Here is a 16,937-nt window from a genome sequence, read left to right as displayed (position 1 = left end):
TATCTAAAACTGGGCCTACTCCCCAAAAATGCCGACTCTCTCTCTCTCTCTCTCTCTCTCTCTCTCATATATATATATATATATATATATATATATATATATATATATATATATATATATATATATATATATATATATGTGGCAGATTAAGGGAATCTGTGGAAATTCGTCGGTTTGGTAGTCTAATTTCGCCACGTTTCTCACATTTAATTGATCAAAATATTAGTTGGCTCCTTGAAGAAACTCATAAACGTTCATTCATCTTTTTGTTTAATATCCATCATTCATCAAAACAGTAGTGGGGTTTCTCCCATATTGATAAACAAAGGAAAAATTCATTCAAGGGCCAACCAGTTACCCTAATTCCAAATATCGACTTCTTTTTGAAATTTCTTATATGGGTCAAACTTTTTTTGGAAACTGTCTAGTGACCTCAGGTCAACATCCATAATCTTGGAAATTCTGTTTTTTTTGTCCTTTAAAAGTGAAAATTTCTCATTCATCCTCATAACAAAAACAAGGGCCATACTTTCACTATCCTGGCAGCGTAAAAGTCCATGAGCTTCCCCCTTGTCCTCAGAGGCGCTAGCATGGAAACAACCTTGTCAAAAGACAAGTTACCCATCAAAGCATCACAAACGGCCATACTATGGTATTTTCTTTCCAACAGGTTACCTCCAATGCATGAATATGGGGCCGGCACAAATTGTCCAACAGATGATGTTCTTCCCTTGTATTTGATAGCAGAAAAACAAAGGCAACCAGATACAAAACGTATCAAAAAGGACACATATAAATAAAGGCTACAAAACTCCAATCTGGTTGGATTCTGGGATTACATCTTGATGTTGAAGTAATCTGGGTCAAAGTGATGCAGTCTCACGTATCCATCTTCACCACCACTGGAGAAACTGCAGATCAAACAAACAATACAGATTGTAAATATAACAAGTCATTTTTTTATGCAGCGGCGCTGCTGATGACCATCCATCTCAACATTTTTCAAGATGGACACCATACCCATCTCGAGAAATGCAAAGATGGGTGGCTGTCAAGCAGGTCACTGCATGCCCACCATGCAGCGCCGCTGCATATAATGTGAATACATATAACAATACACTAATACAGGTAATCCCTAAAAATTCCCACTCCGAACACCCAATGTATTGCAGGTTACAACCCCAGGCCAAAAAAATGGAAAGGAGAGCAAGATTGGGGGAGAAGGCATACCTCCGGCCGTCAGGATTGAATGCCAGTGCATTGATTGGTCCGAAATGCCCCTTCACACCACCAATTTCTTCTTGAAGGATCTGATGGCATGGTGAAATTTAGTTTCAAATCAGTCTCAGTCTCCAATCTCCCTCTCGTATTCTCATGCAATAAGTAGCATCACTCATGGGCTGATGTATGGCGGTAGGATAGAAAAGTTTACCTTGTGAAAAAATTTTGCCTCAAACTTCCCTGCACGACGATCTGTGGTCGTTACATGTGATGCATCCTGACCACCACCGATAACCACCTGCAGATGATAATGAGGAAAGGAAAGATCTGTATCAGTGACATAAAATCCGTTGACAGGTAAAATTGAACACTTCACCACTGGCCGAGACTCTACATAGTGGAGACAAATAGATCAAGATTTCTTTTTATTAAGGTAGATGATCATGCATATTTTATTTATAATTTTATATATTTTGTATTTATGATATTGTGCAGAATCAATATTAAAAGCCTTGTGTTTAGTTGATTTTTATGCATTGTCCTGCAGGATTGTGTTTTATCGCAATTAAAGAAAAAAATAAGCAATTTGGGCCCACTTGTGTTTTAGTATCTTTTAGTTTTTTTCTAACAGGTTTTTAAAAATTATTTTTTTAAAGGAGGCTTTCTAAAGTTCTTGGAAATCAGAATATCTTTTAGAAAAAATTCTAAAAAGTCCCTCTCTACCCTAACCCCACTATTATAAATAATAGTTTTGAGATAGGGGGGCGTCTTCCCTCCTTCGAAATCACGCCCCCCACCCCACCCTCTCTCTCTCTCCTTTCTTTCTTCCTCTTCTTTCTCCTTTCTTCGATTGGAAGTGCGAGACACGTTGATAGAAGAGGAAAGTCCACTCTGCTCTCCCTAGTCCATCGGAAGTGAACCCAAGGTAAGCTTCTTCTCCTCCTTTTCTTTGTATTTTCTGTACATAGATTAATTTTTCTGAATTTCTGCACGTATATAGAGTAGCTTTTTTTATTTTGCATATAGCTTAGTTTTAGTTTCGTAGTTGTTGCACATACTAATCTGTTTTTTTAGCATTGTAGTGTAGTTTTTATTTTGTTGAAAAGAAAAAAAAATGTCTGGTTTTTTATATCAGATATGCCATTATCGGCATACCTGGTCTGATATCACCGACAAACCGACTGATCTGCCAGCCCCACTTGAACCCGATCAGCCGAGATCAGGCCAGCTGAGCATTAGGCCAGTAGACCAGGCCGACCTGTTCAGCCAGCCCTGCACAGCTAATCAGCATACCTGGTCTGATATCACCGACAAACCGACTGATCTGCCAGCCCCACTTGAACCCGATCAGGCCAGCCGAGCATTAGGCCAGTAGACAAGGCCGACCTGTTCAGCCAGCCTTGCACAGCTAATCAGCCATCAGATCTGCAATCTGATGCGTTGAACCATACCAGACCAGATCAGTCCAGCATATGTAGTCCAGCCTGATTTTTTTTTACACTTGATCTGCTGGCAGCAGCAGGCCAGATCTGTCTCTGATCTGCTAGCCAAACAGCCAGCAGACTAGACCCGATCGGCCTGCATATTCGGCCAAGCCTGATCTGACCAGATCAGCCAATAGACTAGGCCATGCCTGATATGCCGAGCCAGTCAGCCACAGGCCTGCAGAACTGCCGATCGGCCTGACTGACCCAGCAGATTTGAGATCAGACCGAGCCGAACCATCAGACCCGATCTGCAATCGGATCAATTCAGGCTGATCTGCCAACCCCACTTGATTTGCCAAACCGATCTGTTGATCGGATTCTAGTAGGGCACGGCTGAGTTGGACTTGTGTGCTTTAAATGTTTTCTTTAGTTTAGTAATAGGTATTAGTTTAGTAAATTTATTTTTTCGGTATTAGTTTAACATAGTTAGATCTCGGTTTTGCTACATATTGAGTTATAAAATAAAAATCTGTTTCGGAAATCATGATTTGGCAAGTCAATCTTCTTTAGCTTAGATTTTTTTCTTTTCCTTAAATTTAGATACATATAGATTTTAGTTTTTTTTATTCAGTTAACAGTTATTTTATTGTAACTAATCTTAACTGGATTAGATAGTCTAGTTGTTTTCGTTCTTGTCTTAGTTTTGAGTTTTACAAGTGGCTGTGAACTTCTCGATTTTCAGAGCAACAACAACAAGCATATCAGGGTCATACACGTGCGGACAAAAGGAGCTAGATCGCGAGCAAACGAAGCCCAGTAATTTTTTTTTTTTAGGGCCTTAGGCCATTTAATTAATTTGGGTTGTAATAATTTTATTTCTGCTTGAACCTTTGTAATAGGTTTAGTGCGCTTTGTTTACTTTTTCTTTTGAAGGCAATAAAGATTGTTCTGTTTGGAGTACGAAGTGTTAAACCCGTATTCTGAGTTTGACCCGAACTTCACCACTAGTGTGAACCGGTTATTTATAATTTGATGCACGGTTTACATCTGACAATTTTTTATTAAAAATATTTTTTAAAAATATTTTTGAGAAAAGTTGCATCAATAGACAACCAAGAGAGTCCTCTAATTTTTTTTTTTGAGAGGAAAGAGAGTCGTATAATTAAAACATATTTAGTTGAATGAGCTGTTTATTCGCGTCGAAGTAGTAATTAACATTCCATCCATAGATGCTCCAAGTTAGTACAAAGTTGATGATCAAACAGCCTAGCATTTCTTTCAGACATTTTCCCAAGTTTGTTCATATTTGTAACTCAGCCTTGTCATGTTAAAAAATAAAAATAAAAAACTCAAGTCATCACACATCCGAGGCTACATCGAGTACCACAACTGAGATTATGCCCCCATCTCAAACTTAATACAGATAAGAAAATGAGGCACCTTTAAAATGATTTAACACTTATGATGCAAGCAACTGCAAGTGATTAAGTCTAAACTTCTTGGAAATCAACCAATAGAAAAATCGAAATTTACACATCTGAATATGCATAATGACATCAACACAGAAACTTTAGCAGTCTAAAGTAGAAAAGCAAATTGAAGTTTACATTCCCGTCAAAAAATTCACTGGAAATATGCAGATAAGCATCAATATAAGTAGGCAATTTCCATCGTTAGAGAAAAGTATAAACCAAGAACAGTTAAGGATATTTAGTGCATCAGAAGACTTCAACTCTTAAATTTGAATGCAAAACCTCCACGTGTTTGGCAAACCATATTAAACAGATAATAATGATAAAAGAAACCATAATAAGGTGGAAAATACATACATGATCAAGAAGCGGCGATATTGCACAAGCATTGACTGGTCGTTCAGTCACATATGTCTTGATAAGTGTGAGAGTTCTTGAGTCCCAAAGCTGGTGATAGACCCAAAAATATGAGTAAGATACAAAATAAATAGCTCCAAAACAAAAAAAGTAGGTTACAGATGGCACCTTAGCGGATTTATCCAGTGAACCAGTGAGAAAGTGACACCCATCAGAGGACTTCGACAGTGACGTTATTGTTTTCTGATGGCCAGTTTCTTTATCTGATTCTTTGAGGAGCTTTCCAGTCTACAAGAATGGGAGACAATTCCAGATGAGGCCAGAAGAAAATTGGGACCAAAAAGAAGTATTGGTTTGTTCATGGTTTATGATAGAAATCACTGGTCCTTTCGCTCAGCAACTAAACAGCCAGATGTGCCTTGAGTTTTATATATAATACAGAAAACTTCATCATCGAAGAATTGACATCCATTGCATATAAAGTAGGAAGTAAACACAGGACCTTTCAACAATCAGCATACAAATTAATACTTCATCCAATTGGTTAAGCAAGCCTAAATGGCTCAAAGATGTTTCCATTCAATAGACTCCAACAAAAAATAATAATAAACATATGCAAGAATACAATTGAATAGTTCAAATAATTTGTTGAGACCATACACCTTTTTCTATAGAGATTAAAATAGCAAATTATAAAGTGCAGCTGCTTGGCTCCAGCCTACCCATGAAATAAGCAACTCAGGCACACTCCCTTTCCAAAAAAGATTAATACACCAAGCACCAAGTTAGATTTATTACATCTGTTACTAAAGGATCAGTATTAAAACCAAACTCCCTTTCCACATGATCAATTTTGTTTACCTTTCTGACACCTGAATAACCTAGAAAGATGCCCCTAAACAGGTTGAATCTTGACACAATTCGTTCCACCCTCCGGGCTCCGTAAGGGTTGGGTGCCGGTGACCCCACCTGGAGTTTACATCGCAGGGGGGTGGGTCCATTAAGTGACCCGGTACTAGGCAAAGGTTCCTCGTCATCAAAAAAAATTGTTCCACCCTTCATCTCTATATAGTGCTGCACAAGAAAGGCTCATCACTGTACCGACTCCACAACAAGTTCTCATTGGGATAATAATGTCAGATGGTGCGGCCCTAAAAGCTGATGGCACCTAACATTCACGCACCTATCATTTGTGCCCAGTCTGTTAAAATATGGGTTGTCACACACACACACACACACACACACACACACACACACACACACACACACACACACACACATATATATATATATATATATATCTGTTAGTGTAAACTGAACACATGTAATAGGTGTCAACCTTGTAGAGGCTGTTTTATCTTTCTTTTTTAAATTTCTTTTTTTTTTTAATTGTAATATAGCTGTTGGGGCAGCCCAACTAGTCGTTGGGCTGTTTCAACAGTCATAAATATGACCGTTTGGGGCTAGCCCAATGGCTAGTTGGGCTGCCCCCATTATCACCCCTTTGTATTATAAATAGGGGTTTTCCCCTTATATTTGTCAATGCTTTCTTAAGAATTTGTTAATCCAATTCTATATTTTTTTACCTTTGTGTTGGCCCTTTGTTGTGCTATTGAGCTTATTCTCATTTTGTGATTGTAGTATGCCTCGGTGGATTAGTGTTTGTGCACTCCTTTTGCATTCTTGTTGAACCTTATTAGGTTCTTTATTGTATTTTCGCTTGTTTGGCTCTTGGGATTGTGTAAAGTTTCTCAAAAGAACGTTATTGCAAAGAAAGGATCTTCAACAAAGCCTTGCTTCTCTCAAATCAAGATGGGCGAAAAAGAATTCATGACGGTGGTCGCATTCAAGCTAAACAACTCCAACTATTTGATGTGGGCCGCCACTATGGAGCACCATATTAAGGGCAAGAAGTTATGGGGACATGTAAGTGGAACTACATCTGACCCACAACTCGTTCTCACTAAAATAGATGGTGACGAAGAAAGATAAAAAGTACTCAAAAACTCATCTCATCAAGGTGGAAGATTGGAAAGCCGAAAACACCCAAATTCTCTGTTGGTTTCTTAATAGCATGGAACTTAAAATTGTGGCAAGTATAGTTAAATTCAAAAAGGCAAGTGAAGCTTGGATTTTTCTCAAGAAAATGTTTGTGCAAAAAGATTTGGCACAAAAATATTTTTCCAAGAAAAAATTTGTATTGCTAAACAAAGTGATAAGAGTGTGAGAGATTACTATGGTACCCTGTCACCACTTTGGGATGAACTAACATTATTTGAGACTAAGTGGAATGATTCCGCTATTGAGTTGAGGCAAAAGCAACTTGAAGAGGAACACTCATTTACGTTCTTATTCATGCTAAGACCTGAATTTGAGCAAGTTTGGTCCACCATTTTACATAGGACCACTACCACCTCTCTTGATGACATAGTTTAAAAACTCGTCGGGTCAACCCAGTGACTCGGTTGACTCAACCCGAATAGCCCAGTCACTGAGTTGACCCAGTTGAGTCATGGGTGAGTCATGCATATGTATATACATGTATAATCTATTTTATATATAATTACATATATTATATGAAATATAATATAAATATTATGTATATTATATATAAAAATATGGTTATACATATATTAATAAAATTATACATTAAATATATTATAAAAAATATAATATAATACATATTATATATAATATATTGATAAAATACTATAAAATATACATAGTAAATGCATATATTTATATATTTTATATAAAATATAGAATTAACATGACCTGGTCGGGTCACCGAGTTGAGTCGGCTGAGTCACGACTCACTCAAGGATGAGTCGAGTGACGAGTCAACGAGTTTTAAAACCATGCTAGATGATGTTATTGAAGAGGTGTACCAAGTCGAGACCCGACTTGGCATGACTAAAGGAAGTGATGAGGTTCTCGCTATGTCAAGACCCGACAAAAATATTAAAGTGTATAAACCTCCTCATTTTTGAAAAAATAATAACAAAGGAGGAGGGAGGAAAGTTATTTGCCACTTTTGCCAAGAGTCGAAACATATCAGACCGAAATGTCCTAAATTCAATAAGAAGGTAGCAACCGTGGAAAAAATCCCAAAAAGGGTGATGAAGCTATCATAAAAGGAGGAGATCTTAAGGATTTTATTTACCATCTAACATAGGCATTACAACTATTTCTTAAGACTTTTTCTACATCTACTTTTGGTGCCACCGTAATCTACTATATCTCATCTAGGTACGCTTTATTGTATTCTCGACTCTGGTGCCTCCTTTCACATGACTCCTTTAGAATCTCTTTTATCCAAATGCACAAAATCATTTTATAATTCTTGTGTTTCTACAGCCGATGAAACTAATTTAGAAAGTAAAACTAAAAGTATTGAAACTTTTCCAAATATTTCAAAAAAAATCAAGTATCTAAAGTTAGTATTGTTCCAAAACTCAATTTAAATTTATCAGATTATAGGTACGAGGTCTCCTCATCAAAAAAAAGTTGGGTGCAGGATCGCCAGTCATGGAAGCTGATTGGGGAAGGCAATAGAAGGAAAAATCTCTACTACATGGATATTCTTTAACTTCCTAAAGAATTCTTTTGCAATCTTATAAAGGAAAAATATATTTTTGTGAATGTATCTAGATTATCTCTTTTCCTGTTTTTTAAAGACTCTTGTATTAAAGAATTCATATGTAATGATTGTATTCTTGAAAAAATAAAAAAAAATCATTTTGGCTCTATAACTTTTATTTCTACTAAACCCTATAGGGACCGGCTCCGATCATTTCAAAAGGAGGGTTCTCTTATTATGATATATTCATTGATGATTATACTCGGTATATTTGGATATATTTCTATAGGCAAAAATCTGATGTATTCTCATGTTTCAAATAATTTACCAATATTGTGCAAAACCAATTTCAAACTAATATAGTCGTTTTTCGATCGGACTCAAGGGGAGAATACTTGTCTAATGATTTCAAAAATTATTTGAAAGAGAATGGGATATCACATCAAAAATCGTGTTCAAATACCCCTCAACAAAATGGTTTAGTTGAGTTCTAAGCATCGTCGTATCATTGAAACAACGAGAACTTTGCTTATCTCAAAAAATGTTTCAAAAAAGTTTTTTGCTGAAGATATGTCTTCATGCTCTTTACAAAACATATCTCCAAGTGAAAAACTTTACCAATCTTCTCCAGATTTAGGTAGACTAAGAATTTTTTGATGTAAATGTTTTATACTTATTGAAAAAAGAGAAAAATCATCCCCCCAAGCCAAATGAATGTGTGTTCTTGTTTATGCCAATAACCAAAAAGGATATAGATGCTCTAATAAGAAAAATGACATTATATATAAATTTTCTCGAAAATAAAAATGGTTTTTATTTTGATAAGCCTAAGGACGACCTTGAGTATTCCTTTTTATTTAATTTATTACCAAAACAAGCCTTTGATGAAATTATACATGTTTATGATGATCTTGATGATATGCATAATAATGACTTTGGTGTTCCCACGAAGGATACCCAGAATCGGGATATACAAATTTATTCCAGAAGAACTGAGGAACACCCTCCATGTGCACTTGATAGGTATTCTCAAGGCCAAAGTCTAAGAGAAACTACCATTAAAAAAATTTAATAGAACCTTTAGACTTCCTGAAAGATTTGTGTCATATGAAATTTTTTTACTTAGATATTGAGCATGTCTTAGGTCTATACACTCTTTTTATGAACCATCCATCTACAAAGAGGTCAAATAAATTTTTGAATGGATCAATGTCATTAACCTAGAGTTAGGAGCCCTTGAAAAGGCCAATACCTGAGAAATTCAACAATTATCTACAAGGAAAAAGACTATAGGATGCAAGTGGGTATATAAAGTCAAAATCAAAGGGGAAGGATCATTAGAAAGATATAAGCTTAGGTTGGTGGCCAAAGGTTATACACAAGAGTATGGGACAAAATATGAAGAGACATTTGCTCACTAGCTTGCATGACTAGTGTTAGAACACTCATTGACTTAGTATCCACTGGAAAGTGACCTATTTAACAACTTGATGTTAAGAATGCTTTTTTGAATGGTGACCTAAATGAGGTAGTGTACATGGATCTTCCTCCCGGCCTTAAGATCGAGAGAGAAAAAGTTTTTTGGTTAAAAAAAGCTTTGTATGAACTTAAGCATGCCCCCAAAGCTTGGTATGATAAGTTTAATCATAGTTTAAAAACTCGTTGGATCAACCCAGTGACTCAGTTGACTCGGCCCGAATCGCACTGAGTCATGGGCGGATCAACCGAGTCATGCATATATATACATGTATAATATATTTTATATATAACATATGTTATATGAAATATAATATAAATATTGTGTATATTATATATAAAAATATGGTTATACATATATTAATAAAATATAAAGTTAACATGACCCAACCGAGTCACCGAGTTGACCCCACCGAGTCACGAGTTACTCAAGGACGAGCCGAGTGATAAGTCAATGAGTTTTAAAACTATGGGTTTAACAATAATATGTTAAACTTGGGATATAAGTCATGTTATACCGACACTGCTCTCTTTGTGAAAGATACAAACACTGATATTGTCATACTTCTGATATATGTAGATGATATGATCATCACAGTGAGTGGCAAAAAGGGAATTGATGAAACTAAAAATATTCTTAAAAAACATTTTGATGTGTCTGACCTTGGTTTTCTAAGATATTTTTTAGGTATTGAAGTGGCTTATTCACCTTGAGTATGGATATTGTCTCAAATGAAGTTGGTTGCAGATATTATTGTCAAATATGGTATTTTTGATGATAAGAAGGTTGACACGACTGATTGGATCTTTGACCTACTTATCCATAACCAGACCAGACATTTCTCATGTGATTCACTCAGCCAGTCAGTTTCAACATATACCATCTATGGTGCATATGAGTGTTTGTTCTACGAATTATCAGATATATCAAAAATTCTATAACCGAAGGGGTATTTTTATCCTTACCTTTGTCTTTAAATTTAATTGTTTATACTGATGCGGATTGGGGTGGTAATCATAATGATAGAGTCTCAACTATTGGTATTTGTGTGTTTTTAGGAGACTGTTATATTTTAGAAGTGTAGAAAGTAGCACAAGGTCTCTCTATCATCCACTGAAGTTGAGTATCGAGCCATGGCAACAGCTATTATGGAGATTATCTACTAGAGTGTTCTGAAAGATATCAGCTTAGCCATCTCGAGTCTTTCGAAGATGTGTTGTAACAAATAAGAGTTTTATCTACATTGCAGGAAATCACGCCTTCCACGAAGGCACCAAGCATATAAAGATGAACTGTCACTTTGTCAGAGAGAAATTTTTGTGAAGAACTATAGAATTGCCTTATGTAACTTCAAAATGTCAGTCGACATATTTCTTCACTAAGGCCTTGCCTTCACCTCATTTTTGTCTCTTCTTGGCAAACTTTCGGTGATCACACCGTAAGTTTGAGGGGGAGTGTTAAAATATGGGTTGTTATATATATATATATATATATATATATATATATATATATATATATATATATATATATATATATATATATATATATTTGTTAATGTAAACTGAAATACCCCTCGGGAGTATTTCAGTCATTTCACACATGCACTAAGTGTCAGCCTTGTAGAGGTTGTTTCATCTTTCTTTTTTAAATCTTTTTTATAGTTTTTTATATGTAATTGTAATATAGTTGTTGGGGCAGCCCAACCAGTTGTTGGGCTGCTCCCAACAACAACAACAACAACTACGCCTTCATCCCAAAACAATTGGGGTCGGCGATATGAACCAAAAAAGAAAATCATTCTGGGTCTTCCACATGAATCTTTCTCCTCCAATCATTTCTATCCAATGCCATGTACTCGGTGAGGTTCAAAGGATTCATATCATTTCCTATCATCTCCATCCATGTCTTCCTAGGCCTACCCCGACCTCTTTTAACTAATATATTTTCCCATTTCTCCAACCTTCTAACTGGAGCATCATTAGGCCTTCGCCGAATATGTCCAAACCACCGTAAATGATTCTCTCTCATCTTATTTTCAATGGGTGCAACGCCTACCTTCTTACGTATCTCCTCGTTCCGAATCTTATCTTTTATTGTATTTCCACACATCCATCTCAGCATACGCATCTCAGCTACACTCATTTTTTGAATATGATGTCTCTTGGCAGCCCAACATTCTGTACCACATAGTAGAGTGGGCCTAATAGTCGTCCTATAAAACTTTCCCTTCAACTGCAATGGCATTCTACGATCGCACAACACTCCAGTTGCACTTTTCCCAACAGTCATAAATATGACTGTTGGGAGCTAGCCCAATGGCTAGTTGGGCTGCCCCCATTCTCGCCCCTTTGCATTATAAATAGGGGTTTTCCCCTTCATATTTGTCAATGCTTTCTTAAGCATTTGTTAATCCAAATATATATTTTTTACCTTTTGTGTTGCCCCTTTGTGGCTATTATGTAAGTGTTGTGCTATTGAGCTTATTCTCATTTTGTGATTGTATTATCCTTTGGTGGATTAGTGTTTGTGCACTCCTTTTGTATTCTTGTTGAACCTTATTAGGTTCTTTTCTTTATTGTATTTCCGATTGTTTCATTACACAGTCTATGGGAGGGTATAGTTCTTTATTGTATTCTTGTTGAACCTTATTAGGTTCTTTTCTTTATTGTATTTCCGATTGTTTCATTACACAGTCTATGGGAGGGTATAGTTCCCTAGGAACAGCTACAATTTTACGTGTTAAACAATACAAGAAAGTAATATTAGAATTTACTCCAACGATCAAGAAATTTTACAAATCAAGATAGCATAAGCATGCCGATAGGTACCTCAGAATCCCAGATACGAACTACAGCATCTTCACCGCCACTGATTAATGTTCTGTTAAGGGGGCCCCAAACAGCTCTATTGATTCTTCCTTGGGGTCCCCTGATTATAAGCACAGACTCCATGGTTTCTGAAAGGTAAGGTAACCATAAGAAATAGCCATCATTGAGAACAAACCTTTTGGTATATCATAATAAACTCAGAGAGTCCAGACTCACTCACTCACTCTCAAGAAAAATGGATGGGTTATGGAATGACTACTGTACATTACAGTATCAACTATCAAGTCCCAACGACACATCTAAAGCAGCAAATGAATCCATTTGTGCAGAAAAAAAGGAAACATACGCTCACTAGGATCCCTGGTAATTAGTTTCACATGAATAGAAGAAGGCAGTTCCATGAATGGGTCTGTCGTAATCACAGCAAGCTTATTGCCTTCCGAAAATTCAACAGCTCTAGCTGGCGCATCAAAACTGAATGAATAAAGCTGTGTTCCAGTCTCAACATTCCATAGTTTTGCAGTCTGATCTGCACTTCCTGTGATGAGGTGCCTGGAATCCCCTGAATGTAAACCACAACATATAGACCCAGTTAAACACATGTTATTGATTTTTTTATATATAATTGGATTTGGAAATAAAGAGATCATCTATTAAAAGGATAAGGATGTGCAGGTAAAAAATACAAATGCACCATAGCATGGATCATGAGCCCATCACAAAAAAATAAAATTAGAACTCAAACATATGAATCCTTGATCAGGGAAAGGAATAAAATAAGAAACACCATATAACAGCATAAATTGCAAGAAAGTTAGTATGGTAGTCATAGGCATGATTCACACATTTGTATCAAATATAGGTAGGGAAATTTTAGAGCAAAATGTTTGGTTGTAGTTTTCTAATAGTTTTCTTTCATTTGATGCCAACTGTTAAGATATAAACATTTACATTCACTCTGTAGTGCAACCTCTGTGGCCACGACACTCCACTTAAGCCAAAAGTTATGGGCAGGCACTGCAACATCAATCTTATTTGAACCATTACTATTTCAATAGCTAATTATTTCAACATAATGAAATTTAACATGCTCAGATAGCACAACCTATTGTAAAATAAAATTTAAGTTTGATCTGAAACACCTTTACAGTGTACCTCATCATCTTGCTCTATTTTTTAGAACATTTTTTCCTTAAAAGTCTGTGTGTCATTTTACTGCAACGCCATCTTTTAAATGAATATAGAGAAAGAATAAAATTACAAATTATTGTTGAATAGTACTAGCGTCTAGGTATCTTTGTAAAACATTAAACAAACACATCAGCCACAACAAGTAGTAATAGTATCTGAAAATTGAGTTGAAGGCAGCATCTGCACCTGGCACTACAGCCTATTAAATCATTAGGGCAAGAGTCTGAGAAAACTCTCCACACATAAAATTCCCTTTGACTTGCCGAGTTTGAAGATCTAAAGTCTAAACTAAAACTTGGTCACAGTTTGGAACTAATTAACTTCGATAAGTCTCACTCAGGAACTTCTCAGAACTCATTCAATCTCCTGTCCTTGTGTTTACAGTTTTGGCAGGAACTAGCTCAATTGCATGCTTCTTTCCAGGACTCCGCAATATCCCCTCTTTACGACTATTAAAGTAGATAGGTGCATGAGATAACTCAAATGCAGAAAACAATTCAATTTGTAGTTTGAGAGTTTAGCTAAAGAGAACACAGCAATTCCTACTACTGAACCATTAAAAAGAAAGAAGAAAAACAAAACACCGAATGCATCCAAATTTTCTACAACTGAAGAAAAAAGAAAGATATAAAATTTCCTTATCCATTGAAAATCCATATAATTCTCAACAAGTTCAGTACCAACTAGTCACATATCACATTTAAAGTACTAACACAGGTTGATGTGCTTATTCCCACGTCCATCTGATAAGATGACAAGCCAGATTCAATGAAAAAATAGACAATTCAATTAGTCATCAAACCCTCTCTGTCTCTTCTCCGTGCTAAGAATGAAGTGAGTAATTTGTAGGTTCTTGCTCCCAAGCAAGTAGTTCGGACGGCTGGAATCATGTGTTGCTCCGCCATGATCGCCAGATCGTGAAAGGCCATAGGGAGCCTCATTAGAGATAGAGCTCATAAAAGGCTTTTGAATTTTAACCCTTGAGTATCAACCACCTTGCATACAAATTACAACCCTTAAACTTTTTTTTCGAAAGAAACAGCATCTGGGACTGAAAACCTGGTCGCGCTGGCTCATCCTGCCATACCTACCACCGTCCTCCCAGAGGAGTGAAACTCCGAGGCTAGGAGCCTCGCCCCTAGAGACTATGTTGCAACAAACGGCCGATAGCATTTAATCGACTCATTTAACAGATAGATCAATTGAATTTGAGCAACGCTATCGATCTAGTGCCCTAATCTCATCCTCCAGCCAGAACGCATACATTCAATCCAAAAATTACAAACAAATATCACAGTGTCTTTCGATTGAGAGAATAGTAATTCTTGAGTGCCACAATTTCATCAATCAATAATATGAACAGACGAAAAAAATAAGGAACATCAAAGAAACCTAAGCAACAATGAAGGAAGCAGAAGAGAGGGGCGTGTAGCTTACGAGAGACGTCGCAACACCAGACTGCGCCGTTGTGGCCTCTGTAGGTACCGAGCCGTTCGCCATTGTCGGCGAACCAGACGGTTGGCGTGTGATCCTTGGCGCAGGAGAAGAGGAGATCGCCGTCCCTGTTGTACTTAAGGAAAGTCAAAGGCCTCTCGTGACCCTTCATCAGAATCGGCCTCATCTTCGCTACCGCAACCCTAAACCCCTAGAAAAAAAAACTCAAGAAGGAAGATGAGAACGAAAAGGATCGATCGAAGATGGGGGGAAACCCTAAATCCTCTGGAAAAAAGAAAAAAGATCTTTTCTCCTCTTCCTTGTAGCTGATAACGAGAGAGAAAGAGGGCGAACGAAACCCTAATTCTTTCTGCAACTCCCAGCGAGCAGCACACCGTAGGAAACGGAGAAGAAACCTATGTATATGAAGGGGTATCAATGGGTCGGGTTTGACCCTAACTCGACCCGTATCAAACCTATAGATTTAGGTGATAAACAAGGAGGTCCGATTGGAATCCAGGTCTGGTTCAACGGGTTCGATTAATATATGGAGAAGGGTATGGTTTGTGAAATTTTATACCGGACCTTCTCCAGACCCGAGTTTCGATTAAGATCTGTAATTTTTCAAACGTAAAAAAAAACATAAAAAAAAAAATTATTTTACCAGACATGGTCCTATTTCACGTTATTCTTATAGAATTTGGGTATGGTTTCTCTTATTTTGAGTCTGACTAGACCCGGGTCCAGACCTGATACCAGTATCACAAATCAGATCTGGATTTGATTCCACCTGGGTCTGAACCAAACCAACCTGTTGACACCCCTATGTGTATGGGTGTGGGCTCAGATCTTGGATTGGTTCCTCGTTCTAGATCCAAGTTCGGATCTTCAACCAAGCCTTGACCCGAGTGCCTAATTTTTGCCCATGCATTTCGTGGTTTTTAGTGATAGAATCCAGGTCAGATTCAAAGGGTTCCATTAATATATGGAGAAGGATATGTTTGTGAAATTTTATACTGGACCTTCGCCCGACCCAAGTTTCAATTAAGATCCATAATTTTTCAAACATAAAAAAATATTATTTTACCAGACATGGTCCTATTTCACGTTATTCTTATAGAATTTGAGTATGGTTTCTCTTATTTTGAGTGTGATTAGACCCGGGTCCAGACCCGATAGCAGTATCACAAATCAGATCTGGGTATGATCCCACCTGGGTCTGAACCAAACCCAACCTGTTGACACCCCTATGTATATGGGTATGGGCTCAGATCTTGGATCGCTTCCTGGTTGTAGATCAAAATTCGGATCTTCAACCAAGCCTTGACCCGAGTGCCTGATTCTCCTACATGCATTTTGTGGTTTTAGCAACCCCCAAGCAAGTCCTCACGACCACTCACCCTGGCAATAACTATGTTTTTTTGCTATAGTTGCATTGGAATTCGATACACCATAGCATATCATGATCATGTGTTAGACATACCCCGAACAAAAACAAATACCAATAAGAAACTTGCTTCAAAACCCACAAATAGAAGTATCTCATGTTTAAGAAACTCATCCCAATTATATATATATATAGGCAATCTGGGGTTAGGCAGACCCCTACCAGATAGATCTTAAGCCCCATGTGGTAGAGGAATTCAAACCTGTTTACGTCCCAATTACTTGATAAACTCATGCAATCTATAGTGGAAACCCATCTCCATTACATTATGGACAAGTATCAAAGGCTTTTTCTCAACATTTTTTGTTACAAACTACCTCATTATACATTTTTATGAAAAAATATATAAGATGGTTAAATTTATGTAATTTATTATTTTAATTCATATGCAATTTTATGAAATATATACTTAGTTTTGTTTTTTTACCAACTTTTTTAGAAATTGTATCAATGTTTATTAAGTTATGTTTGGGAGCTTTGCATTGAGCCGAGAAGACAGTTTA

General features: G+C 36.8%; 1 protein-coding gene across 1 annotated transcript; it reads right to left on the bottom strand.

Annotated features, from left to right (window-relative positions):
• Positions 1-706: 706 nt before the first annotated feature.
• LOC149847559 (eukaryotic translation initiation factor 3 subunit I-like) lies at positions 707-15,386 on the bottom strand. The gene is made up of 8 exons (XM_089998459.1): positions 14,991-15,386; positions 12,709-12,924; positions 12,363-12,490; positions 4,646-4,765; positions 4,478-4,567; positions 1,433-1,519; positions 1,231-1,310; positions 707-911 (listed from the first exon to the last, which is right to left on the bottom strand). Exons 1-8 carry the CDS (start codon positions 15,172-15,174, stop codon positions 836-838), a joined length of 981 nt encoding a protein of 326 aa, XP_089854585.1. The 5' UTR covers positions 15,175-15,386; the 3' UTR covers positions 707-835.
• Positions 15,387-16,937: the final 1,551 nt, after the last annotated feature.

The sequence above is a fragment of the Nuphar pumila genome, chromosome 2 (genome assembly GCF_984573655.1).
Source record: "Nuphar pumila chromosome 2, dmNupPumi1.hap1.1, whole genome shotgun sequence".
Lineage (NCBI taxonomy): Eukaryota > Viridiplantae > Streptophyta > Magnoliopsida > Nymphaeales > Nymphaeaceae > Nuphar > Nuphar pumila.
The sequence above is the reverse complement of the archived record's forward strand: the minus strand, read 5'-3'. Positions and strand labels throughout refer to the sequence as shown.